This window comes from Cyprinodon tularosa, unplaced genomic scaffold, assembly GCF_016077235.1.
Source record: "Cyprinodon tularosa strain WSP-4 unplaced genomic scaffold, ASM1607723v1 ctg414, whole genome shotgun sequence".
Classification (NCBI taxonomy): Eukaryota; Metazoa; Chordata; class Actinopteri; order Cyprinodontiformes; family Cyprinodontidae; genus Cyprinodon; species Cyprinodon tularosa.
The window spans coordinates 208,000-234,978 of NW_024039135.1; the positions used below are offsets into that span (position 1 = coordinate 208,000).

Consider the following 26,979-nt stretch of genomic DNA (forward strand, 5'->3'; position numbering starts at 1 on the left):
TATTAAAAGTAAAATGAAAAATATTTCATCATATTTTCCATTAACTAACTTAATGTATCATTTATCTATTGAATGCAGCCTTTAAATATTAAAATTACCAATACATCACAAAATGTAAAATAATTAAAACCTGTCATAAAATCATATACTTTTGAAATTATGATAACAGTTAAATATTATTATTGTTCAACAAACCTTCCTTTAACATACATTTCATTATTCCAATCTATTTTTTTTTATGTCTGTGCAGAACACTCGTCATGAACTTATTTAAACTCTCAAATTTCCCCATCAAACTCAGTAGGCTGGACCAGAGCTGCGTGTATAGAAACTCTGCAACAAATGTACTTCCTGGGTGATTTTTTAATTATCACTGAAAAAATAAATTCAAATAGGCAATTTACAAAGCAATTTATTTAAAACAGATTTGGTAAGCAACCCCAGCCTCTATATCCATACTTTATTCTCTAAAAGGTTAATGAGAGAATGTATTTTAATATATTTAATATATTAATGTGGGCGGGGCCAACAGCTCCCACCACACTACACAACAGCCTGCCGTTTCATAAGCTTGTCATATATAACCTGCGCTATGTCGGCCGGAGCTGCTCACTAAATGTGCTGTAAATAAATATAAATATCAAATGAAGTTACATCTTTTTTCAGTGAAAAACAAAAGCCAGGAAGGATTAGGGTTGACTTTTTCAGTGAGAGTTTCTATAAAAGCAGCTCTGGGTGAAATCATAAAACATATTTCAGGGTTAGTTTGCTATGCAACTACATAACACAAATGTAGAGTGAAATAATGAAACCTATATTTAAATGTTTATTTAAATGTCTAACCACTATATTATCAAAATTAAAAATACACATATAATTATATCACATTTAATTATTTGACATGGTACATTATAGTGTATTTATTATTATTATAAATGGCAAATTTAACATTTTATGGAACATGTAATGTTTGTGTCATTATACTTCATGTTAATTGTTTTACTTTTTATTCATTTAAAGTTTAATTTAAAGAGATATTTAATTGTTCAATTATGTATTTGTTGAATAAATGGTACATTTATTAATTTTATGACAAATTTTATCCTTCATTAAATGTTTTCTTCTTCTGTGATACATTAATTTATTTGATGTTATATTTACATTATCTATTTCATGAATAAATGTATTTAATCTGTCTTTACTCTTCATGGGGATAAACCCTAATAAATCTGCTAAAGAATATTGACGATTAAAGAAAAAATACTATATATTAGCTCTATATATTTTCGCCACAAAAATATAATTGTGACATCTCTTATTACTATTTATTTAAACAAATAACTATTATTTCTTGAACGATGAAGGAAAAATAAAAACACTTTCAGTTTTACTCACTCCAAAAGTTCTTTCTTTAATAAGTAAATCAACAAACTTTCTTTATTTGTACAAGTGCCTGGTCCACAACAAGGCTCAGTTTGTCAAGTCCAAGAAGCTCAAGCGTTTTCTGAGAGTTGACACAAATGTAGAACGCACTATAAACCTTTCTTAGGGATTCTGCAATCCTGTCTCTTTGAAGTGTTGCTATCTACACAGAAAAAGAAAAAAAGTGAGAAAAAAAAAACCTTAAACAAGAATTGAAAACTGACCAGGAAACAAAAGCGAGCACATTTCACAGCAATGCCTGAACAACCAGAGTTCAATTTCTTCACGTTTTTTTTTTGTTTTTTTTTTTTGCTTCTCTTTAGATTTCTTGGAAAGTGATACAACATAAAACCGGAGCAGTACAGTGAAAACTTCAAAGAGGCCAGCACAACAGAACAAAGCTGTTCCTAATCATTTTAATTTACAGAGAAAAAGTTGGCCCCGAACAAAACAACAAAAAAATTTAAACAAATAAAGGTGAAAAAATGCATATTATGTGCAATGCTAGTTATCTGTACAGTCACATAGAAATATGTCATAATTCTCTCATTAGTTTTTCTCCTCTTTCTTAATAAATGTTAAAATAAAATGAACAAAATAAGAACAGCTATGCTTGAAAGCATTTAACTTATAATTCCTTACTGGCAAATGTCCCCCAATTCACACTGCATCCAGCTCCCCTCCACTCTGTTGCGAACTCCAGCGCCATCGTAATAATCAATGGGAACATTTTAAATAGCCTCTGCAAAGCGTTTCAGGGAAGTGAGGAAAAGACAGTAACTTTTGATTCAATAATGTTTTTGATTGATGCTGCAGTAAGACCACAGTAAATATTTAGAAATCCAATCACTCCAGGAGAAAACAGAACAATCACAGATTACAAGTTTTATGAAATAATACACAAAAGAAGGCTAGATTTCCTTAAAAATATTGTTGTACTGGTCAATTCACAACGATACATGTGTGTATATCAGTATATTAGCAATCTGACACATTAAATCAATAATTGATCTGCATATATCAACTAAGGTAATCAAAACATAACAAACAGTAAAAGCACCATAATAAGCAACAAGTGTTGCCTCTTTGCTTGCAGTGTATTCACCCATTGCAGAATTCTAGTTCTGAAATTATCTGGATATGCAAAACCAAAAGTGAAGCAGGCTTAATTATTGAAAATTTCATAGGACAAGTTGTTTAGCTTTGACTTCTGCAGTTATCACAGGCTTTTATTGGGAAATCTTCAAACTGTAGCAAAACACAGACAGTCTATATTAGGTAGTTGGAGAAGTTTGCAGCGCAGTGCAACTAAGCTGGGTGCAATGTAAATTGGGGATCAATGTTTTTTTTTTCTTTTTTTTTCTTATTTTGGAGGAACACTACAGCAAACAAAATGTGCTGCAACTCACTGAAGAGGAAGAAAATACTTCAAAAAGTCCATATAGATACAGAAGTATAATAAAATAGTAATTTTTTTAAATTCCCCATTAATTCTGTTGAAGTCTATCAGTTCAGACTTTTGGGGCTATCCAGTTCCTCTTGACTAATATCGATGAGGCCTAACGTTTTGTGGGTGTCTCTTATTAGATGAAGGCAAACACACCAAACCAGAGTGGGCTTCAGAGAGAATCAGGTGGCTGGGTACACAACATCAACCTTGGGAATATCTAACCAAAGATAGTCACTTCCGCTTCCATCCATTTTATAATTCTTAACCTGTTTGTGGTCACTAACAGGGAGAGTAAAGCTGTCTCAGTCTTTAGGACAACATTAAAAACAATGGGTACCACTGCCAACGACGGATGGACAATGGAGTGAGGAAACAGAAGAGGACTTTGGGAAAGAAAAAGAAATTAACGTTTATTAAGGTGGGGTGTCTGGGCCTATAGGCTGGTGACCAAGTGAGAGGGCTCTGGGTTACCCTCTTCGGCAGAAAGATCCTCTCTGTTAGTGGGTGCAATAAAACCATCGCTGCTACCCCGTCCGAGCTGGTAATAGGAATGTAGCTGATGGAGGTGGTTACGGGAGCCCAAGTTGGGCATGCTCTTGTAGTAAACGTCGTCTAAGCTTGCCTCTGGACTCTTGGCATCCCCACCCTCCTTTGAGCTATCGGTGGATTCTGCGGATACGTCAGGCAGGCCAGGCAACATTGGCATGCTGTTGTAGAGGGAGTCTCTCTGGTGGCTGTGGTTGGGCAATGAACTTTCATCTTCAATATGCTCATTATTTAGTAAGGGGAAGAAGCTTTCACTGTTCTCCTGGGGGATCCTCCTTCTAGAGGATGAAGAGTTGGATGCAGAGGAGAAGGGATGATGGGAGAGGGGAAGGGGCGGTGACATGGACTGTTGAAGCTGATTGTGAAGATTGTTGACTGCCTGCAGGGTTGGCAGCGGCCTTTGTGGCAACAACGGGACATTGGACTCCTCTCGTATCAACTCCAGACCCAGGCCTTCATCGTGGTGGGTACCAAAGGTCGAGTGATCATCAAGATTCAGTGCAACGTTCATGCCTATCCCCACTCCCAAACTCATGCCATAGCCGCTGTCTTTCCCCCCGTTGCTTACATTATTGACCAGCTTGTTCATGAGGTTCCGGTTCTGCTCGTTTGAGCGCTCGTGAGAATTGTTTAGGTAAGAGGGGATATAGTTGGAGGTGAGCTCTTTCAGGAACTTCTTTTCCAGGGTGGTCTCCTTGTGGTTGTAGCCCCGATCGATGATCTGGACGCAGTCGCTCATGTACTCAGCGCTGGCAATGCTGTAACTATTCCCATGGTTACCATTCAGTGGTAGAGTATCCATGACACTTGTATCCCGGGCATTGTTCAGGATTCCCTCTGAAATGAGAAACATGGGGGTGGTGGGGTAGTGGTAAGGGAAGGGGATTGTTGGCAAATGTAAATGATAAAAACTGGTGAGTACAGCTTTAAAAGATGTATTGGGCATTTCTGCAGGACCCAAAAAAAGGAAGAGATTGAGCATTAAAGGGTTTTGCTAAACAAGTAAATAGGCCCCACAGATTTTGGGTCAAAAGGTACATTTAAGGACCTTTAATAACACAGATGCATCTCAACAAATTAGAATATCACTTAAGGCTAATATGTAAAATATCTCATAAGCTTTTCTATGCAGTTTATCATGGCTGTGGTTATCTCTTTTTCTGCCAAACATTTTTTGGTCTTTCTTAGAATTTGTGTAGTCTTTAGAATGGATGTTTGTTACAACTCCCTTAAATATTCATTTAAAATATTCTAATCTTCAAAGTGACTGAAGTCAGGCTTTTATTAACTGTTAACCAACAATGACAAATTTACCATACCACTCTTTGCAAAAATTAACTGGTTTTGTGAAATGATTAACTTTTGAATGATATTCTAATTTATGAAAATATACCTGAAGCACTTACCTTGTGTACAATTTTGTTTGAATTCTGTTTAGTTTTCATAAAAGTTTTTCTATAGCAGGAATAACGCATGGCTGTGTGATACAAAACTATAGAAACATTCACCACAGCACAAGAACGTAAAGCTTAAGCAGGCAAATAGACATTAATGAAACTAATTCATGCAATTCCCCCATCTCTGAGAGGAAACTTTTAACATCTTTTTCAGAAGAGGTATGCAGGAAAATGTAACTGTGTTGCGATCAAATCCATCTGAAGTTGGACATGGCGCCACTTAAACATCTTTTTTTTTTGACAGTTTATTTATGTCTCATCTATCTGCACCCAACTAGCTCTATCTCTTAAAAAGAAATTAATCTGTTTCATTAAATCAGAATCTCACCACCCTGACAGGAAGGAGACAGTCTGTTCTCTCTGTTGCACTAACATGTAACTTTCATATTTCATCACATTTACCACGCTGCTGACATCAGTGTGAGGAGAAATTTTGACGATAATTCAGACTACCTCAGACAAGGCCATCCAGCTTGTTAAAAGTGTCAAGCTCTCAGTCTGACCTCTTTAAAAATTGACACGAAACATTTACTTGGCCTTCTTTAAGTGTAACAACTTGATCAAAGTGAACTCAAGACTCATGTTAAGAAAAAAAACTATTCCAAATGTATCCTTTGACTGGATTACTTCACCAGTTTTGCATGGAAAGCTAAAATAGCTGCGTCGTAATTGTTACGTTTTTGTTTTATTGCTTTCATACATGGACCTGATTGTTAAAAAGCTGAATTAGATCATCATTTCACTATTCCCATGTCAGCATCAAGTCAAAAGAAAGTAAAGCCAAAGTCAATTACATTTGATAAGCAATGTTTAGTTTGACTCCCATACTTGTCTCTCTGTAGGGCTCTTTTGGGGACAGCATGAGGAAAAGGAAAGAAGAAAACACAATAAGCATAACAATGACAGGTGAAAAGAGAAAATTGCACATAATGGAACACTGATGGTCCTTCAGATAATTGTGTAGTTTAGCAAGTGTGTCACCATGCAGATTTTGTATGTTTGCAAAAAAAAAAAAAGGATTGTAATAAAAAAAAAAAAATCTCTTGACAAATATATTAAAGATGTTTGGCTATTAGATGTTGCAGAATCCTTGGGGGTAAAACACAGGCAAAGGTCCTTGAGCATCAAATGCGCCAATAAATCTTTTGATGCATTAGCATTTTCATTCCTCCAGATATTTCTTTTCCATCTGTGGCGATGTAAGTGAATTATAGTCCTCCATCACCAGCTCAAATGCAAAGCACTTGTATCACATACATAAATTATCCACTTATCAAAGCTCGCTGTAAGTTTTTATCTCAGCTTCACATGGGTTTCTCTCTACTTTTGAGGACTTTAAGACACTCATAGCTACAGCAATCTCATATTGACTGCAGAGATAAGGAGGAAAATAATAACAGCTCAGCAGAGAGACAAAAGGGACTGAAATTGCACTTTGTTAAAACTACAAAATGGTTAGAGAAAAAAAAACACAAAAACTTATTTTGAACACATCTGTGTCCTACTGTAATACATTCTATGGTCTAGTAGGTGGTAGTTGTTATTAACTCTCAAAGAAATTACTAAAAATGAAGTTTCATTAAATTTGTAAGATATATCTTAATATCAAAAGTGAATATTCAGGTAAAGAATGTATATAAAAGATAGTTTAGTCAGTAATTTTACATAAACTCATCATTGGCATAAATGGTGAGTGAAGAGGTAGATAGATTGGGCATTTCTATATTAACGTTTTTTTTTTCCCAGGCAGATAGCATACATGCGTTCATTTTTGGTTAAATTCTCCTAGGGAATATGCAGCCTAACCCCATGCTTTCTATTAAAATCATTTGCTTTCTAGTATAAATGTGTTTGTATATTTTATCATACTAATTGGTAGAGGTCAATTCGCTGACTTGACTTAAGCACAGCCCACATATTTTCAAATAACGCTGAGGTCATGCAGAAAACAAATGTTATGACATTTTATCTATTTATCCCTGCAACCAAGGAAACAGCATTGTCAAACCCGATTAAAACTAGAAGTTGTATGAATATCATGTTCTACTGCATTTTGCTCTACACTGAAACTTTCCATATGTATGCCCTTTTGCACCATTATTTGTAAACTGGTTTCCTTTTCTCTTACACTGCTTACATTCTGATCACTGCTGCAATTTATAATGGCAACGGTCATTTCACTGTTTTATGCTGCTCATTAGCTACGTAATTTCATTTAATACCATAAGTCTATCACCTTCTATATCCATAGTAAAGCCAGTATTTATCTCCCATGGCTGAGGGAGTGTCAATCAATGAAGAAGCCCTGCTTAAAATCTGAACCTACAGCTGCTTATGTAGAGTAATAAATGTTGTCAGGATAAAGAAAATATCATCTGATGAGACGAAGACGACACTGTCAAAACTAAGACATTGTACAAAGCATGTTTGTGCCAGTGTCATGCTGAGGACTTGTTTCACTACCAGTGGTGATGAATTTCTAAAGGTGAACTGAAGTAGAGTGACATCCACTAAATTCATCCACTTCACTCAAAATCAACAACTCCATTGTCAAAGCTGGCATAAACCTGGATGTTTTATACCCGCCCTAAATCACCCTAAATGTTCCCAAAGAAGGGTTTTTGAAATGCAGAAAGTATCCTAACATAACTGCCATTTTAGTCAAGATGTTTATGGTAAATGGCCTATACTTATATAGTGCCTTTCCAAGTCAGAGGACTCATAATTGCTGTACACCACATTCATTCACCCACACATTCACACACTGATAGTGGCAAGCTACAATGTAGCCAAAGCTGCTCTGCGGCTCATTGAGAGAAGGGTCCATATAAATGCGCCACAAAGCATTCCAATCACCATCAGATGGTAATGCGGATTAAGTGTCTTGCCAAAGGACACAATGACAGAAAGAGCAGAAGCTAAAGTCGGCAACCCTTCAGTTGCAGGGAAATCTCCTGCATCTGATGCTACTGTCGCCTAGCCGTTAAAAGGTCGCCTAGCCAATAATAGGTCAAATATACAACTAGAAACTTATGTCAGGCTAGAATAGGATAGTGGATGTGTAGGTTACTGAGAGTCAAATGTCTACATATCAATGTCTGCATGTGTGCTGTGTTACTCTGGCACTTTGGAGTGAAAGTCAAGTTTTTTTTTTTATGTTGGAAAGCGCCCCAGACGTTAATTAAAACTTTTGTGTTCTCCTCAGCTCCATCCACTAAGAGCCAAGGTTAGACGTATCCAGACAGGTATTTTCTATTTAGAATTTGCATCGAAAAATGATCTGTTGTTTTGAAAGACAAAAGACAACAAAGAAAGACATAAGAAGGATCTTGTTAATGTGCACATGTCAGCCTTTTGTTCTCTGAAAGAATAAAGTAGTAGCTGCTTTTCTCTCAGTAACCCACATGCACCCCTTTGAAATATGTTGTTTTCTTCTTGCATCACTTGGCTGTTTATACCAGGTGTTTTTCTCAGCTGCTTTGGTGTGTTTCTTTAGCATTGTAACAACACAACCAGTGGGCACAACATACATACTATAGCATCTTTAGTGGTGCTATGGGGAAGTCAATGAATTTCCTTTTTTTTTTTTTGAAATTTCTTATAAAAGGTGGCATTTTTTTCTTCACTTGTTGATTGAACATACAAGTTGTTGAAAACTGATACTATTCTTTAAGTCTAAATCTACTGGCTTATGAACAACTTTGAGTTTGACTTTAAAAATATAATGTTAATGGTGCCTTTATACAGTAGAAGCTATTCAAAATTTCTCCACTTTCCTTGATGGACCCTTTGCTGGTCCCCTACAATTCCTTTTTAAACATCAAGCTTTGTACTTAAATATTCTTTCTGTTATGATTTGTAGACATTAAGATCTAAAAAGAAACGTCATCTCCTGGTCAGACCCAGTAATCCAGTAAAAGGGTAGACTCAGAGTAAAAAAAAAATATGCATGCAAGGAGGGTGTCTCTCCAGTGGCTGGAAGTTGGAGGGGATTTTGCTGGGAGATGCAGGGAAGTGGGATGCCACTGTATGAATACAGGGCGTTTACCACCTCTATGTGAATTTGGTGATGATTACTCAGATGAAAAGTCAATTTTCGGTTGTCCGGCAAGTGAAATGCCATCTTTATGCGTCATAACTTAAAGTAGTATCTATGTAGAAGTGATAGGAGTTGTGGACAGAGTTAAAGATTAGGATAATGGCATTGAGCCCTTTTAGCCTAAACAAGTTGATGTCCATAACCAAAATATTGTAAAGAAAATTGGTCAACAACAATAGTCTAAGTAATTCATAGGAGATGTGCATGTCATTTCAAATCAGAAAAAAGCTTTTTGGCTGCATAAAAACCTATCGAAGTATGCCAGGGTTATCCATAGGTTTGGACAAAATTGTACATTTGAGTTTATTGGACTTTTTATATGAGTTTTTAAACTGTATGAGGCGAAAAAAATACTCAATAATTAGTGTAACACAATGATCTTTTTAAATTATTGTTTTATAGCAGTGCTACCTGGGAATAATTAGATATATCAGATTAATATTATTCATGCCCATGATGAGTGTATGTCAGTGTCTAATTGACACTACTGTATATTATGCCTTTTTTGACCAAAAGCAACCATTTGGTTTTAAGGGGGGAAAAAAAGTCTGAAACCAAACAAACACAGAGAGACAGCAGACACTGCACGTAACATTAGAGCACATTTGATAGATAGGTTTGGTGATGTATCTGGCTTTCCGTAGGATTGTTTCAAAGGAATGTTTGGTTTTTGCCAAAACTGCCATAAAAGAGCAAGACTTTTAGAACCAAATAGGATGAACCAACCAAATCCCAAGATACAACGCCAATAAAAAAAAAAAAACAAAAACAAAAAAAAAAACACACTGAATATGGAGTTTTTTAGTTTAATAGCTAAAATAACACAAATAGAGCAGTGTTTTTCAATGTAAATCCATCAAATAATCAAGGCTTTAAAGAGTATATATTTTTTGTAACTTTTCTGCTTATTTAAAATCCTAAATTTATTGTGTGTTTACATTTTCTTCCTATTTTCAATGCAGGAATAACAAAGTGCCAGCCGAAAAATTAAATATCAAAAAACACTGCTCTAGCCACAATGGTAAGTAATGAAAATAAGCAGGCACACCTTGAGTGTTGTACATGCCCAGGGGGTTGTTATAAACGGCAGACTCCCCAAGCAATGTATTATAGGGATTGTTAGTGCCATGAGGACGTAGGAGTGCATTAGGTATAAGATGGTTAGCCATAGCCCCTGGAGCAGCCAGAAAGAAACAGAGCCAGATAGAGAGAAAGAGAAAACAAACAGTGAAAGTTGAGATATAAATACATATATATTCACGGAAACATACATATCAGCTGAGTGGATGCAACTGAGCAATGACATCCATTAACATCCAAATGATCACATGATCATTAATTTCAGGAGGTGGTGGGGCAACAGAGCTGAACTGCTGTGGTTAATGGGGTTGATGACAAGTAGGTTGATTGTAAGTTTAATGCTAGCCACTAGCAATATGTTGTTTTATTTTTAGAGCTCCACATTCTGGCAGCATTCATGTATTGACAGACATAAATAAGAAATAAAAGGAAAAACAACTATATGTGAACCTGAAAAACTGATAATTAGGTGTTTAACAATATTGAAATTTACTAGCTCAATTCATGTAAATTCATCATGGTGTTTAATGAGTTATGTTAAAGTATACTGTAAATATGCTGAAACTATAAGTAAGACTGAAGTAACTTCTATAGCAGTCATAGTTTATCACATTTCCTTTTCACAAAGTTCTATTCTTCTATATTTATGAGTACTTTTCCACTGTTAGCAGACATGTTTGAGTTTATTTAAAAGGCACAGAGCATTTTAAAGGACATGTACATGTAAATATTCCAGATTACAGATATATGCAATATATGTATATACATTGCATATAATATATATGCAATATATATATTGTTTTATATATATATGTATATATTGTAATATATATATATATATATATATATATATATATATATATATATATATATATATATATATATATATATATATATATATATAACAATATGTATACTGTATATACTATGGCTAATTTAGTGTCAATGTAGTTTTTTTGTCTAAAACATACCTTCAGACAAATGAAAAAGAAAAATAAAGGAAAAAGAAAAAAAGAATCATACTAGTTTAACAATTTGTGAAATAGCAAAAATATCTTTAGAAAAATATATAATTTAGCTCAATTCTGAAGTTACATAATTATGCTCACAAATGAGAACCTGAAATTGCAAGTAATTTCACTTGACAGCAAGCCTTTTTTATGTTATGTGCTTATTACTGCCTAAAGCCCAAACAATGAACTGATTATTTATTATCAGTGTGGCACAGCAACTCATTTTAATCATCTTTAAAATTTGTTATTCAAAGTTATTTTAAGATATAACTGTACCATGAAATGATTATGATGAAGCAACTTATGATGGAGCAACTTTTACTTCCTGCAATCTGAAAGTTTGAGATACTACTTCTGTCATGTACAGTGGATCTGCCCATGAGGAAACAACTATGTTCAACTTATCTTAAACAACTTATGTTCATTTTGCCTTATTTATTCAAACCTCTTTGAATAATTTGGCCTAAAACTGTTTTAGTGCTACCACGAGTGGGTTGAAACATGACCACTGCAGTTAACTTTTCCTGTTGATTAAAACAACACAGCTTGGTACATTGTCTACGATACAGCTCTGTGTCCAGGTAAAACACGGCATACAATTTACCACTGAACTGGGAAGCTGAAGTAACGTAACCTCCTATTACTGTTGGTCATAATATTCACGTTTCCTGTTTGTCAGCACTCTTATTCTCCGCTTTTCTTAAGGCCACTATGGCCAATTTTAAAACCATAACAAAGACAAAGACACTATTTTAGTTGATATTGTGACTTCCTAGTACAAACCATAAATCAGTCTCAGTTGAATTATTAGTATGACTAAAAAAGCTAAATAGAAAAAAATAACTGTGTAGGGAAAGGTGTATCGCCATCATAGTTATTGCTGCTCTCAACAATCCTACAAAAAATAAACTTAATTTTCATTTCTATTTTCAGTTTTTAAGATGATCAGGGTCTTTAGGAATTCTAAAAGTAGAGCATATTTTCCTGATCCGTTGGGGTTTGGGTTTAATGTGGTAGAGCTTTCAAGTTGGCAAGACAAGAAAACACAATGAAGTAGGCTTACATCAAATGCGAGGTGATCTACCTTAAAGTCAGAAAACAGAGACTTGCTTGCAGCAAACTGTATTTTTTGGCAGAGAAACAATTAAAACTATCACAACCGTGAGAAAAACGTAGACCGGAGTATATCTTAAAACTACACACAAAGAAGGGTTTGTAAGGTAGGTATAAAAAACACTCAAAAGCTTACTTTTATACAACTTCTGGAAAAAGTCCCGTTGAGTTTTCTTTGTAACGTCTATAGTCTTCAAGGCTTTTAACATTGTTGCCAAGGTAACTAATAACAGTAAAAGGCATTGTATCTAACATCAAACTTTTAGTATGTCCACTACAAAGAAACCTCCGCAATTGAGGTATCAGATGGAACACTGTTATTTCTGGCTGTACCATTTTCCTTAGCTGAAGTGATGTATTGTGTCTTTTTTTTTCTCCACAGAGCAAAGATCAGCATTTGCTCATTCCCTTTGCAGCTGCTACTGAAACACCCTTTGAATGTCGAGCTATCCTCTCTTCTGTCAAGCTGGTCATTGCTTAGCTAAAGCCTCGCCTCCTTAAGCACAAGCAGAATGCCCAGCTCTTTTTCTTCTTAAGAAACACAGCTTGTCTTTAGATTACCGCAGCCTGAGTGACTCATCAGTTTCTAGTGCACATATTGCCATACCAGGGAAGCCTTTGCCGTTTGAGCCTGGTTGATTAGATGCAGGGATTTTCTTTTTATTATTTATTTTATTTTTTGGGGGGAGTGTTTGCTGTGATAGAAAAAAACATTAACTGTTTAACAATTCAAAGGCATTATGCAGAATATTAAGTGTTTACAGGCTACATCATTACCTGTTTGAAATATTTCCTTCCTGCAACTGCCAACATGATACAATGCCATTATAGTGAAAATAGCCAAATGCAGGACTTGTGAGGGTGATGCATGTGTGTGTTTCTGCAAGAGCAGGTAAACACCCTTTATCTGAGGTGCAAGTACGTTGCAATTGGATCCCCAAGCAGAATATTGTTTTCTATGCTCTGAATCTGTCACACAGCATGAGGAAGGTCTCATTTAACATTTAAAAAACAGTTATATAGAGAACCATGCAATAGAATGCATATATATTAGAGTTGTTTTCCGCCTCTTTTCTTTTTTATTATTAGATCAAATTGACCCATATTTCATTTGGATTTTATAAACACAGACTTAGGCTAAATGGATCTTTCTCATTGGAAGGAAGAGTGAAAGTGTTTTTTTTTTTTTTTACAACAGCTCTTTGCAAAGAAAAATCTGAAAATTGAGGCTCGCACTTATATTCAGTACCTATTTGTAGGCCGTACTCAAAATAACTACCTTTCTCAATTGGAATACAGTTTGCGCTTTAGCATGGCCATTCTAAAAGAAAAAAAAATTCCTTTTGCTTTCCCTAAAAAGTTTTTCTATTCTCCTGCTATCCTCCACTTACTCCGGCTATTTTTCATTGCTACTGACCATGTTTCCTCATGGTGATTATGTACCATGTCGTTTTCTGATTCACATGCATTTAGCATGCAGCCTATATACCTAAGTTTTGGTCTCATCTGAGTCTTTAGTTATGTATTTCTACTTGGTCTCAATGTACGACCTGTCCCTTTAGGTTGACAGTCTTGTTAGTTTTGTAGTTTTTGTCCATTTTCAGATTACTTCAAAAAGTACTGTTTTTATATTAGCCAATGTCAAATTAAGTTAATGGGTTTTGTTATTGATTCAGGTTTTTTTTTTTTTTTTTTTTTTTAAAGAGGGTTATTAGTATTGTCACTGTTATATATAATTGAACTTCATTGATCTTACACGTGGAGCAGTGGGCTGCCATTGTGCGCCACCCGGGGAGAAGCCCACTGCTCCCTAAGGGGATGGGTTAAATGCAGAGGTAAATTTCTCCAATGTGAGATCAATAAAGTTTAGTTATTATTATTATCATTATTATTATAAAGGTTTTCTCCTTGATTTTGTTTTTTCTTATGTTACTATCATTATTTTCTATTCATTCATTTAAGGGTAATTTTTAGAGCTTTAGGATTTCAAGCACTTTGAGATTTAAAGTTTAAAAGGAGAGTGTGTTTCATTATATTATGCTTATATTATCATGTTTAAGTTGTAGGGCAGACGGATATTTTGGGTGCTGTTTATATTCCCTTATGTTCATAGGTCAGTGTTCTTCTCATTATTCTCGCATGGTTTCAGCCATTTACATAGCAGCAAAAAATGCAATTCAATATTCCTTTATTATATGAACAAGCTTAAGTCTGAAAATTGTTTTGCATCTTGACACTATTGTGTACAGACTTATAAAGAGACACCAAACGCAGACTACCTCATTGTCTTCTTATCACTTTCATGAGATACCGATCTCGTAATTATGAGATAAGCTGTCGGATTTTTTCTTTTTCTTTGGTGAATGCCATACGCTTCCGTACTTTCCAGCTGATGCTGGAAAGAATGTGCTTCTGTTTTGAGTCTTTCCATAAGTGGAATAAGCATCAAATGTATTTAGCAAAGTATAAACATGGCGACTGTATTTACTAATAATGTGACTTAGGAGTTTGGCGCCCTGGCTTTATTTAAGGGTTGTACGGTAAAATGTCTGTAACCTTTCTTTCTGTGGCAGAGTTGTTTCTTTTTTTATTCTCTCAATAAATTCCAGCCAAATGCAATCATGCTTTGTGCTTGCAATAGAAAAAATATGAAATCCAATCCAAAGGGTATGCTATTGTAATCCACTGGGACTGTTTATGTATTTTTTTTTTCATTTTTTTATTTTATTTTAACAATAAATAAAAGGATATCTATTTGAATATAACTATTCCACAATGTCAAAATTATCAATATATTTTAATTGAATTTATCATTAATAAGACCTGATATTTTTGCACAGAAAACTGAAAGTTGTTTTCATTAGAAGAAGAGTAGAGTATTTTGTTGTTCCTATCAATGCTTGCCCTAATTACAGTGCATTTCACAAACAACCAGCCTCCTTTTTTGAATTCCCACAATGACCAATCCTCGTCTTAACACGCCTCTATTGAAATTAAACAGATTCAGAGGGAAATTGGACTAATTGCAGAGTTATAATTGTGAATACAGAGATAATTTGAACATGTGACGGCTTCAAGATGATTGCATGACTCTGCTCATAAGAAGAGCACGGCAAGGAGTGTCAGCTGTGAGCTCATTCTCTCCTGATTTGAGCTGAGATGGATAAGGGAGGGGGAGACATTTGCAAGAGCGTCAAGACTGCAAAGGCCAAATCAGCAAGAAATATTTGCTCCTCAACACATAATTCCTTAATAAGCACACAGGAAAAGCCATGCATGAGTGCAATTCTATTTGCATCTGCTACTGATGGTGCTTGTGATGGCAGAACACACTACCCGACATGCTCTACAGCTGCTTTGAGGGTTTTCTCCATCACTCTTAGCCTAGTAAGCAGCCATAAATAATTTCTGCCTTTGCTTTTTGTCTTTATGGAAGATCTGTGTAGACTTTATTTTTTCCTTCATACCCCCAACTCCTGACCTTCAACCCCAGCATCCAATCTCTCTCCTCAGCCTCTGTACAATTGATAACAGTCACGTCTGCTGCTGATGCTGAGCTGAGCGCCTAATTACAGAGATCATGACACTTCCTCACTGTGTCGAACATTAATCCATCATTGTAACTATGCATTAGCGTCTTTGCGAGCAGGCGCCCAGAGTGAATTTAGAGAGAGAGCAGTGTGGAACCGGAGCTCTTCAATCAAGAGATGTGATGACTGCCGAGAGTGTTAGGGAGGGATGCCAGAGAGAGTGACGTTTGCAGCTTGATGTCAGATGTAGTCTGGTGTCTGTTTTTCCTCTCTGAGCTGAGAAGCCCAGAAGTTAACTCTGACTCTCACTTTAAAACATTGCTCTTGAATACTTTTCATCAACTTTTATTTTTCTTTTACAGCTAATAAAACTGAAGAAATTGATTTTCCAATGATCACAAAATCTGTCTCAAGTGTTTCGAAGCCTATAATCTCTGTTCAAAGGTCACCTTCAGGATGAAGAGGCCACATTTTCATACAGGACTGCAGGGCTTATTACAGGGAAAGCCTTCAAATAAATTTGGAATTAGAATAAAATAACTCTAAAATACTTTAGCAACATTTTAGATTTTCAGTAAAGGGAAAAAAAATATTAAAGACATAAAAGATTAAGTATATCTGATGTACATACTTTTTTCATTTAGATGTGTTCTAATGGGGTGACACCGAGTCAAACACTAAGCCAACACACCTGATCCTAAATCAGGGAGTATCTTGGGTTCAGTTCATTTGCTTTATGCCTCCCTTATTCTCTGTTTTTTTCCTGTCTGGTCATTTTGAGCAAAGACTACAGCAACATATTTTAATAAAAATAAGTGTCCAAACAACTTCTAGACTAAAAAGATGTGTCCAAACTATTATTAATCCATTCCTGTTTTAAAGCCTTTTTAGCGACATTATCTAAATTTTGACTGAAAAATATCTTTAAAATAGCCTTTTTTTTTAACCTTTTATGGGTAAAACATTGTTTAATAAGCAGACTGACACCTCAGTAGTTCAGCTGCGAGGGATCTATAGGCCTGTAGCCTATTTTCCTTAATTTACTTTGGGTTGGAAGTTCCTACGCTGTGTGGCAGATGTGACGTCATGTACGTCCATGTTAAAAGGTTCAGACCCCTCAAACAATCAAAGCGTTATATTCCAGATGGATTTTATGGATACTCAGAAGCTACTGCCATCCAGCTGAACTCAGAAACCAATGGTAAGTGCACCTAAGTTGAAAAAATGTAAATAAAAAAAAAGAAAAAAACCTTGTCAAGTGCGAGCACGAGCTACCAGTGCGGGCAGAAGAGAGCTGCAGTTCTGTGTTTTGGCCAAAGGTGGCACTATCATTAGAAAACTCCATACTGCCTCTATAAGTATAACAGCACATAGAAAGTGTTGCTTGCAGCTTTTTAAAAGGGAAAAGAAAACAGAAGATCCCACTTAGACTAAAAAGATATGGATTAGGTAGACCTACAGGAGTGTGCCCAACCCAAGTTACCAAAGAAATACCTAAAACTGTCCATATCCAAAGTTACAACAATGATTTAAAAGGTTCCTAAACAGGATTTTTAAGTGTTTACATTTACCTTGCCTCCATACACAGGGAATTACACGGTGAAAGGATGGACCCATTGAATTAAAAGAAGTTAAGAGAAAGGTTTAGGCATCACCAAGTCTACATAACATCCAATTGGGTTATTTTTTCTCATATCCATAAATGTAAACTTTAACTAAACTACTTGGCCAAACAGTGTGCTTTGGGCTTACGAAACTATCAATTACATTTCTGCAAATAAACACTTGAGATAGAACTGGTATGAAAAAAAATTATGAATATCTGGAAGATTACCTGGAACCCGGTGCTTAGTACAGTAGATTATCTTTGATGCTATAAGCTTATTTCTATTTTAAAGGTCAAGTCAACATTGATAGAATACATGGTGTCATTAAAAATAGATATAAGTAAAGATTTTAATAAAAAAGAAAACAGTTATCACTTCCTAGAAAAATGAAAAGGTACCATTACTATTATATTTTCTTATGAAAACAATGACCAAAAATATACAACCACATGATAAACTGTTTAGAGACAAAAATCAAACTTCTACCATGGTTGTCTTGGTCCCAAAAGCTAAATGTTATAACAAATCTGTAGGGTGAGCTGAAAGGGAAGAGGGAAGAGAAAATCCTGAAATCAGGATTTTCTTTATAGATTTAGCAAATGGGAATGGTCAAGGATTCATATCTATGTATGCCTCAACATGCAAAATGAGTAATAACAATAAGGAGTTAGCCTAAAGTATTAATAGGAGGTGAGCCATTTAGTCAGACAAACTTATTTCTATTTACAAGATTTATCTTTTTACAAAATCAGATTATCTCCATGGAATAAATGTGCTCAATATAAAAACCTAAATATGGAGTCATCTAGAGTTTCCTGCGTGAATCTACCCGGGTGCAATAAAGTCGCACATTTGACACATCTTAACAGCGAATGCCAATACACATAGGCCTGATTGGTTTTAGCTGATACGAAAAGCTTTAGCTCATATTTTGGTAATGCTGTCTAAAGAATACTCTTAAACACTTGGTTTGCTAAAGCCAATAAAGAGGGAACTTTTATAGAAAGACCTGAAGATAAGGGGATAAAAAAAAAAGAGAAAGAAATCATGCGGTCTAATGAATCTGGAGGTACTCGGCCTTCCCCTGTGTGACATCCACACCAGCATGAGGAGAGGCTCTGACGAAATGATGAACCCATAATGTCGTCTGCTTGCACAAGCATTATGATCTGGGGTTACTTCCTCTCATCTGTTTGACGTCCAGCAACAAGTATGTCCCAAATGGAAAAGATGCAGTCAGACAACTACAGGAATATACTGAATGAGTAAGTCCTATTTTCCATCATTATGGATCTAACTGATGACATTGTCATTATCCAAGTAGACAATGCCTCGCTTCATCAGATCACATTCTGAAAGAACGGTTCAAGGAGCAGCAGGCATGATTTTCCACACATGGATTGGCTGCAATAGAGTTCAGACGTTAACCCCAGTGTGGAGCTACTGTAGTCCAAATCATATTTTATTAAAAACGAAGATGAAGGAACTGAATTGATGCAACCTTGTGACATTAACAGAATGCCATACCTAGATATTTCTTTGAATTTACATTTTATAGTTATCAAATAAAAAAAATGGATAGTATATTATATTAAGTATATTAATTGTATATTAATTGTAATAGCTTAAATTTATTGATTTTTTTCTGGGTTTGTATGCTTTTAGATTACAAGACAGAAAAAAGTCACTTATTTGATACTAAAACACAAGGTTGTCTGCCTAATATTATTCTGTTATAAACTATATGTGTTTACATTAAAGTTATTTATCAAAGTTTTATATTCTAAAATGATTTAATGCCTTATGCATCCTGTTTCCCCACTTCAACAATTTAACATTTCACCCTACAAAGAAATCATCTAAAAAAAATGTAAAAAAATTACTTAAATTAAGTGTATTTACCCTTCATTTGAGTAGGTAAAATTAGATTTTTTCCAGTGGAATGAGGAATTTTACTCTTAAAATAAGTTAATTAGATAATATGCTCTTGAAATAAGAAAATGCAATTGTTTTTTCTTATTTTAAATTTAAATTGTCTTGTTCCATTGGCGTTGTGTGTTGCACTTTTAAGAAAAAATGCAGTTATTGTAAGAAAAAGTTACTTATTTAGATTTCAATTTTTGAAGTGCAAATATAAATGTGAGTATGTTGAAAAGAACATGTATGTTTTTAAGAAAAATTGAAAATTTCTGATGCAATTAAGGCAGACTGCGGCGAAATGACAGTTGCCTTGGTGTTAAATGAGTAAAGTTAAGTCAAGTCAAGTAAGTTTTTCCTCCCATATCCAATTATAAAATGCTTTGAACCTTGTAAAGACCTTGCATCATGTTAAGAGGAAAGCATTTGTATTGTCAAACAAAAAAAGAAATCATAGCTTGGATATTTTTAGCAGAAAATAAAGGGAGAAGGAATCATTAATGACAGGAATTCCTGCAGGACCAAATACCTCTGTTGAGTGATGCTGAGCTGTTGATGTCCCCGGTCATAAAAGAGGACTCAGACTGTTTTCTCACTGTGTCGTTCCACATTCGACGGATACGGCTCTGCAGAAACAAACAACATGCCAGAACACATCAGGTTATTCGTTGTAAAAGCTGTCAGTGCTGAAAAAATCAGGAAGTGCTCATAAAAGCCCAGATAGTAAGAACCCAAAACATTTTGGAAATGTTTTGGGTTTCAACCAATTGCTGCAACTTTATAACAACCTTAGTACAGTAGCATGCAAAATATATTCATTCATTTTCATTTCTGAAATGCAAAAGCAAAAACTTTAAAGTGTTGCATGAGTTTATTTAACAGCTCAACACATTAAACATTGTGCTGTGCACTTATGCTTATACTTGACCCCATCTTGGGCAATAATGGGTGAATTCAGTTTTGACCAATACTGGATCAAAGAGACTTGTCAGTGGATTTCAGATCTTTACAGAATATCAAAGCTTGCTGACAGTTAAACAAAGTCCTATATGAATCTCTGATCATCCACTGATTTATTTGCCAATTCTCGATCCCCGTTTTTAATATAACAAACCTTCCTGTTTTATCTGTTTGTCTCTTTCACTTGTTGACCTTTCAACCCCCGCCGACACCAGCATCAAGCCTAAGCTTAAAGGTCTCCCAAGGGATATTTTTGTATATGAGAGTTTAAGAGTATTAGCACCATAAATCTTCCTTATCAATACAGGTCAACTGGAATCTTTTAATTAAGTAAAGCTTCCTCATTTTGATGACTTAACTAGATTGGCTCTCCTTCTACTAACTGGTATTTTTATGCATTATTGATGCACTTTCTTATAAGTTTTCCTACCAGATTAAAATGTGTGTTTGCAGCAATACTGACAGAACTTTTAATTTTATTGAAGCCTTCTAACCAACCATTTTCAGAATTATAAAGCTAGTATACTGCTGTAAAGAAGCCAAAAGCTTAAAACTAGAACTTCGATATGGACTAAAAGTTCTATTCTAAAATAGTTGGTTGTTTAGACTCTAACAAAACTTGGCAAAACCAACCCAATTATGATGCAAGTCTGCCAAATACTAACAGCATCAGCTAAAAATAAATAAATAATAAAGAGAGAGAGAGAGTTTTTTTTGTGGTTAAATGAAGTACTAAGACTTGTGTTTGGAAGCTCAGTGAGAAGCAACTCTTTAAATTTAATCAGAAATAAAATCAGCAGCTTAAATCTTATTCCATGAGGAAATATATATATATATATATATATATATATACAAAATCATTATATATCCCAAATTTGGTTTATCTTGATTATTATTGTTTTCATGGTTGCACAAGATCATAATAAGCATTTGGTATGATTTTGGCTGAATATTTAACCACCATGTTAACTATAGCCCTCAGATTTCAAACTTGGTAGGAAGTGATACTAAAGACTAAATATTGCCTACTTTATATATTACAAAATAAGTTTGAGATCATTATGTGCCAATGCCACCAGCAACAAAAGAAGCTCTCAGCATGACGTTCCCACCCACATGTTTGACAATAATACAGTTTTATACAAAGATTTCTTCCAAAAAGCATTTGTCTCAATCATGAAGAACAATGTAAAATACAGTTAAGATTTGCAGTCTTTTGTCTAAGCTTCTACCATTTAAACAAAACTAAAAACCTCTGAAGAGAATAAATATATTAGAATTATCCAAAACATCCCGGTAGTCATCTACCCACATAGCTTTAACAAACAGTTAAACTTTAACAGTGTGGCAGTGCAGAGTGCAGAGAGTGGTTAACATCTCCATGGACAGAAAGAATGTCAGCACATAAAGAAGTTGTGCTCCAAAATCAACACCTTCCAGCTCAATGGAAACTTCTGCTTTCCAAAAGTCCAATTTTAGACTTATGCTTATGGAAAGAGGAAGCAAGTGTTTATCATTTTTTTTGCACTGACAGGAAGAATGTCTGAGAGTCTGAGGTAGAACAGGGCTTTAGGGCCAAATACCTCCATGCAAACTGTCAAACATAGTGGTGGTAGATTCATGCGGAAGGGCTGCTACATAGTGACTGGTACCAGTGCCTGTTACTGGTGGAACATAGAGGATTTTTACCGCCGGAAAACTTTTATGGTTTGACAAAGCACTTAGCCACAATGAAAGGAAAAATGTTTGAAAGAGTTTGGCTTCATAGAAAAAACACTGTACCAAATATCTAGAGCTATGTTTTATTAAAAGTTGTTAAAGGCAGTTCTTACAGTGAACTGTCCCAAGAACTGTAAAATATCTTAACATCTGCACTACCAACATAAGAAGTTTTATAAGAGGTAATGCATTGCATTATCTGCAGGAAAGGTTTTTAATTCAAGTTGAGGAAAACTGCTCTTGCTGTTAGCCTGATTTCACAGCAAATGTTTTACTTCCTAACATTATTCCTTCAAATTTCACCATGAAGACACCAACTTTCTGCCTGACTTTTTTTCATGTGCACCCTTAAGATATCATGGGTTTATGCAACTGCCACCTTCAAGAATATCAAATCACATTAAAGCTACAATGTTCACTTTTAATTTCTATGCCACATAAAACAATGTATTTTTTTACTTTAAAAAGGTAAATAATTACATTTTATGTAAGCTTGAGATGTCAATTTTAACGGGAAAATATTCATATAGTAGGTCTTATTAACATTCTGTTAACACTGCTTATGAGGCACAGATTGGCTGGAAATGACAGTGCTGCTTCACAAGGACAAAAAGGTAAAGAACTCATAGCCTATGGGTCAAAATGCACTTAACTGATTACAGCTTCATTTGGATGCTTTAGAGTTTGAGCTAAGCAGCCCAATCTCTCAGAGAGTTCCCATGTATGCAGCAGCTAAGGTTGTGGTTTGGAGCATTCTTGTTGAAGCAGTGTGCATAATTAAATGCTTTGATCTATATGCAGAATCCAGCTTGTATGGCGAGATGTGACTGCATGCTTAACTCTAAGGACTATTTATGAGGCAGCAGTGAGAAGAAATCACACTCTTTGGGAAGATGTTCAGTGAGCATGTTTTCCTGGAAATGTATGCAGTCGTTCATGTTAATGTGGGAGGAATCCATTAGCAATTGTACTTTAACACGGAGACATCACATTTACATCAAGAAACATGTCTTAGTAAAATTTTTTTAAAGATATTTTACTAATTATTCACTTAGCTGTAGGCAAAATTTTAGTTACAGTCTTAGTGTCAATGCTCATTCTAGAATTTTGCCTTAAAAAAAAATAACAGTCAGATTGGCTTGTTTTACTCATAGGTTTTGGCTTACTAAACACTTCTCCGCCTTAACGATCAGGCAAAATTTCAATTGCTTTAAAACCTGTCTTGCATGTTTACAGAAAGAGTAATTGTATGATTCCTCTAAACATCTGTAATCAGGTGCTTTTCCCATTAATATGTAAAACTTACTTGACTTCCCGTCAGTAAAACTATTATGCTATTAGAGGGCTTGCTGATTGCTTAAACTCCGGGCATTCACAAATATCTATAAGCTTCTATTTGTTCAAAGATGCTAGAAAAATAACCATCACAGAGCATCAAATTAGACTTGAATTATTTAAAAAGGTTATTTAACCTGTGAGCCAGAAGAATACCTCCCTGGAGCACGAGAGGCGCTGCCCTTAACAGAGCCAATGGAACTTTCCACACTTTTGCCGCTGCAGCAATGAGTTCGCAAGCACTTCCCATACTCTTTACGCACCTGCAGAAAAGTATTGTAAAAGGCAGAGCATGTTTGCAAAAAACATAATTCAAATTTACGTCTATATTGTTTTGAAGGTATAGTGGAGTATTTTCATGAATTTCTGAAAAGACCCGCCCTCTCCACTTAAAAAAAAAAATGCATATCCATTTCTTCTCGTGCACGCTCTGTTTACAGGCTGCTGTCTGCATCGCTTAAACAAGCTTACTTCAAGAAAGAAGATTTGCAATTTTTCCTCTATGTCAGACTCCCCAGCGGTGAGTGAAAATGGGGACGAGCAAGTAGGACGGCCTTACGTAAACATATCACCAGAATGATTGACAATTAGGAGGATCACTTATGTAGATGATCCACCCGGAAAAAGAACATCCTCCACTATACCTTTAAGTATCGTTAACTTATACACTTATTTATCAAGCAAATGTGTAGATAATACTATATATCTACCCCAGGCTAGAAGTTAGTTTTCTCTGACATTTTAAAGCATTTGAGATATGTGTGTATGGTGTCCAGAAAACATTTCATTTTGATAATTTGACATAATAGAACTTGAAGAACAATCCATTACCTTCTTCTGCAGTACACAGTGGAAGATGAAAATGAACATCCCCTGCAGGGAGTTGAAGATGGTGAAGAGGTAAGCCATGACCACTGTGCTCTCATTGACGTACATTAGGCCAAAAGCCCAGGTTAGCCCAAGGAGACACAACAAGGCAATAGCACCAATCACCCATGATCTAGAATTAAAACAAAACATTACATTACAAACCAATTAACATTTAAATCATGTAAAGCAACTTAAGCTGCATCTGGGACTTTGAGGATGATAAGAGGTATGAAAATCCCAAATATCTAAAACAATAACTGTAGATTCACAAAACAAATGAATAGGAGAGAAGTGTCTTAGGACGAGACCAGTGTAGTCAACTGCTTAAAGAAGTATGCATCTAAAATAATTGCTTACATGAATAAGAGTACAAAATACATTTTTTCAGTGCATGATTATGGAAGGGTAAGTTTCAGCTTGGAAGCTTATTGCCTAAGGCTCGTTTATAAGTGTCTCCATTCTATCTCAAGCTAAAGCCTTAACTGAGATAAAAGTCCTTGGGAACATGCTTGATAATAGTAAGCTCTCTTTCTTTCTGGCACTTTTCAGAAAAGTACCTATGTTTCTGTTTCCACCTGCTCCTTTTTGTCATTTTGGTGACACAGTCAACTTGGCCTAACTGACTGCAGTAAGTTGGGCCAAGTTAAAAATTATTTCTGACTCATCTCAATCTGGCATTTAGAAGACTTATTTAATCCTATTTTTAGTATATCCCTGTAATTGAATGACTACAGTGCAAATGACACCACAAGTACCAAAATTGCTATGAACATTGTTTTGAATCTCAGACGATTGGCTCTCAGACGATTACCAAAGATACACGTTAGCAAGAATTTAACTTGGTCAAATACTAGTTAAAAAAAATATCAATTTTATATCTGGAAACTATAAGTTTCAGTCTATTGAAAATATGCTGAATAGTTGGTGTCTGCTTTTTTAGGTTGATCGATATGAAAATCAAATGGCTTTAGCCCCATTCTTTGTGGCGGTGTCCTTATAATGCAAAACATTTGTATTTATTTCACATTGAGGAACAAGTATATTTTTGATGCAAAAGAATTAATAAAAAAATGGAGCAATGTAATAGTGAAGAATAGACAAGTAAACATAACATGGTTAAATTCTTCAGTTGTTCCTTTTCCCTTTCAAGCTGGTGTTGAGACTTTTAATACAGGTGCTGGTCATAAAATTAGAATATCATGAAAAAGTAGATTGATTTCAGTAATTCCATTTAAAAAGTGAAACTTGTATATTATATTCATACATTACATACAAACTCATATATTTCAGATGTTTATTTTGTTTAATTTTGATGATTACAAATGACAACAAATGAAAATCTCAAATTCATCATATCAGAAAATTAGAATATTACTGAAGACCAATAAAAACAAAGGATTTATAGAAATGTTGGCCAACTGAAAAGTATGAACATGAAAAGTATGAGCATGTACAGCACTCAGTATTTAGTTGGGCCTCCTTTGGCCTGTATTACTGCAGCAATGCGGCGTGGCATGGAGTCGATCAGTCTGTGGCACTGCTCAGGTGTTATGATAGCCCAGGTTGCTCTAATAGTGGCTTTTAGCTCTTCTGAATTGTTGGGTCTGGTGTATTGCATCTTCTTCTTCACAATACCCCATAGATTTTCTATGGGGTTAAGGTCAGGAGAGTTTGCTGGCCAATTAAGAACAGGGATACCATGGTCCTTCAACCAGGTACTGGTAGCTTTGGCACTGTGTGCAGGTGCCAAGTCCTGTTGGAAAATGAAATCTGCATCTCCAAAAAGTTGGTCAGCTGCAGGAAGCATGAAGTGCTCTAAAACTTCCTGGTATGTGGCTGCGTTGACCCTGGACCTCAGAAAACACAATGGACCAACACCAGCAGATGACATGGCACCCCAAACCATCACTGACTGTGGAAACTTTACACTGGACTTCAAGCAACGTGGATGAAGTGCCTCTCTTCTTTTCCTCCAGACTCTGGGACCTTGATTTCCAAAGGAAATGCAAAATTTACTTTCATCAGAGAACATGACTTTGGACCACTCACCAGCAGTCCAGTCCTGTTTCTCTTTAGCCCAGGCAAGACGCTTCTGACGCTGTCTGTGGTTCAAGAGTGGCTTGACACAAGGAATGCGACAGCAGAAACCCATGTCTTTCATACGTCTGTGTGTGGTGGTTCTTGAAGCACTCACTCCAGCTGCAGTCCACTCTTTGTGAATCTCCCCCACATTTTTGAAGGGGTTTTGTTTCACAATCCTCTCCAGGGTGCGGTTATCTCTCTTGCTTGTACACTTTTTTCGACCACATCTTTTCCTTCCCTTCACCTCTCTATTAATGTGCTTGGACACTGAGCTCTGTGAACAGCCAGCCTCTTTAGCGATGACCTTTTGTGTCTTGCCCTCCTTGTGCAAGGTGTCGATGGTCGTCTTTTGGACAATTGTCAAGTCAGCAGTCTTCCCCATGATTGTGTAGCCTATAGAACTAGACTGAAAGACCATTTAAAGGCTTTTGCAGGTGGTTTGAGTTAATTAGCTGATTAGAGTGTGGCACCAGGGGCCATCAATTTTGAACCTTTTCACAATATTCTAATTTTCTGATATGATGAATTTGAGATTTTCATTTGTTGTCATTTGTAATCATCAAAATTAAACAAAATAAACATCTGAAATATATGAGTTTGTATGTAATGTATGAATATAATATACAAGTTTCACTTTTTAAATGGAATTACTGAAATCAATCTACTTTTTCATGATATTCTAATTTTATGACCAGCACCTGTAGATGTTAGAAAAGCATTAAAGACACCATTGGTTGATTGTTTATAACGCTATGTGTGATCTTGTTTTTATTTATCTT

The 26,979-nt window shown here is 35.4% G+C and overlaps 1 protein-coding gene across 24 annotated transcripts in view; it reads right to left on the minus strand.

Annotated features, from left to right (window-relative positions):
• Positions 1–1,385: 1,385 nt before the first annotated feature.
• The window catches only part of LOC119792225 (adhesion G protein-coupled receptor L3-like), a 359,986-nt gene continuing 334,392 nt past the window's right edge, over positions 1,386–26,979 (minus strand). For 9 of the 24 annotated variants that reach the window (XM_038298763.1, XM_038298761.1, XM_038298759.1 and 6 more), the window contains 6 exons: positions 24,080–24,248; positions 23,386–23,511; positions 19,764–19,860; positions 10,023–10,148; positions 5,704–5,721; positions 1,386–4,255 (listed from right to left, as the gene is read on the minus strand). In XM_038298763.1, the coding sequence (XP_038154691.1) occupies positions 3,306–4,255; positions 5,704–5,721; positions 10,023–10,148; positions 19,764–19,860; positions 23,386–23,511; positions 24,080–24,248 (1,486 nt within the window). In that variant the 3' untranslated portion in view covers positions 1,386–3,305. Of the gene's footprint in view, positions 4,256–5,669; positions 5,722–10,022; positions 10,149–19,763; positions 19,861–23,385; positions 23,512–24,079; positions 24,249–26,979 lie in introns of all 24 variants that reach the window. The other 15 variants (XM_038298779.1, XM_038298778.1, XM_038298777.1 and 12 more) reach the window with 5 other exon arrangements.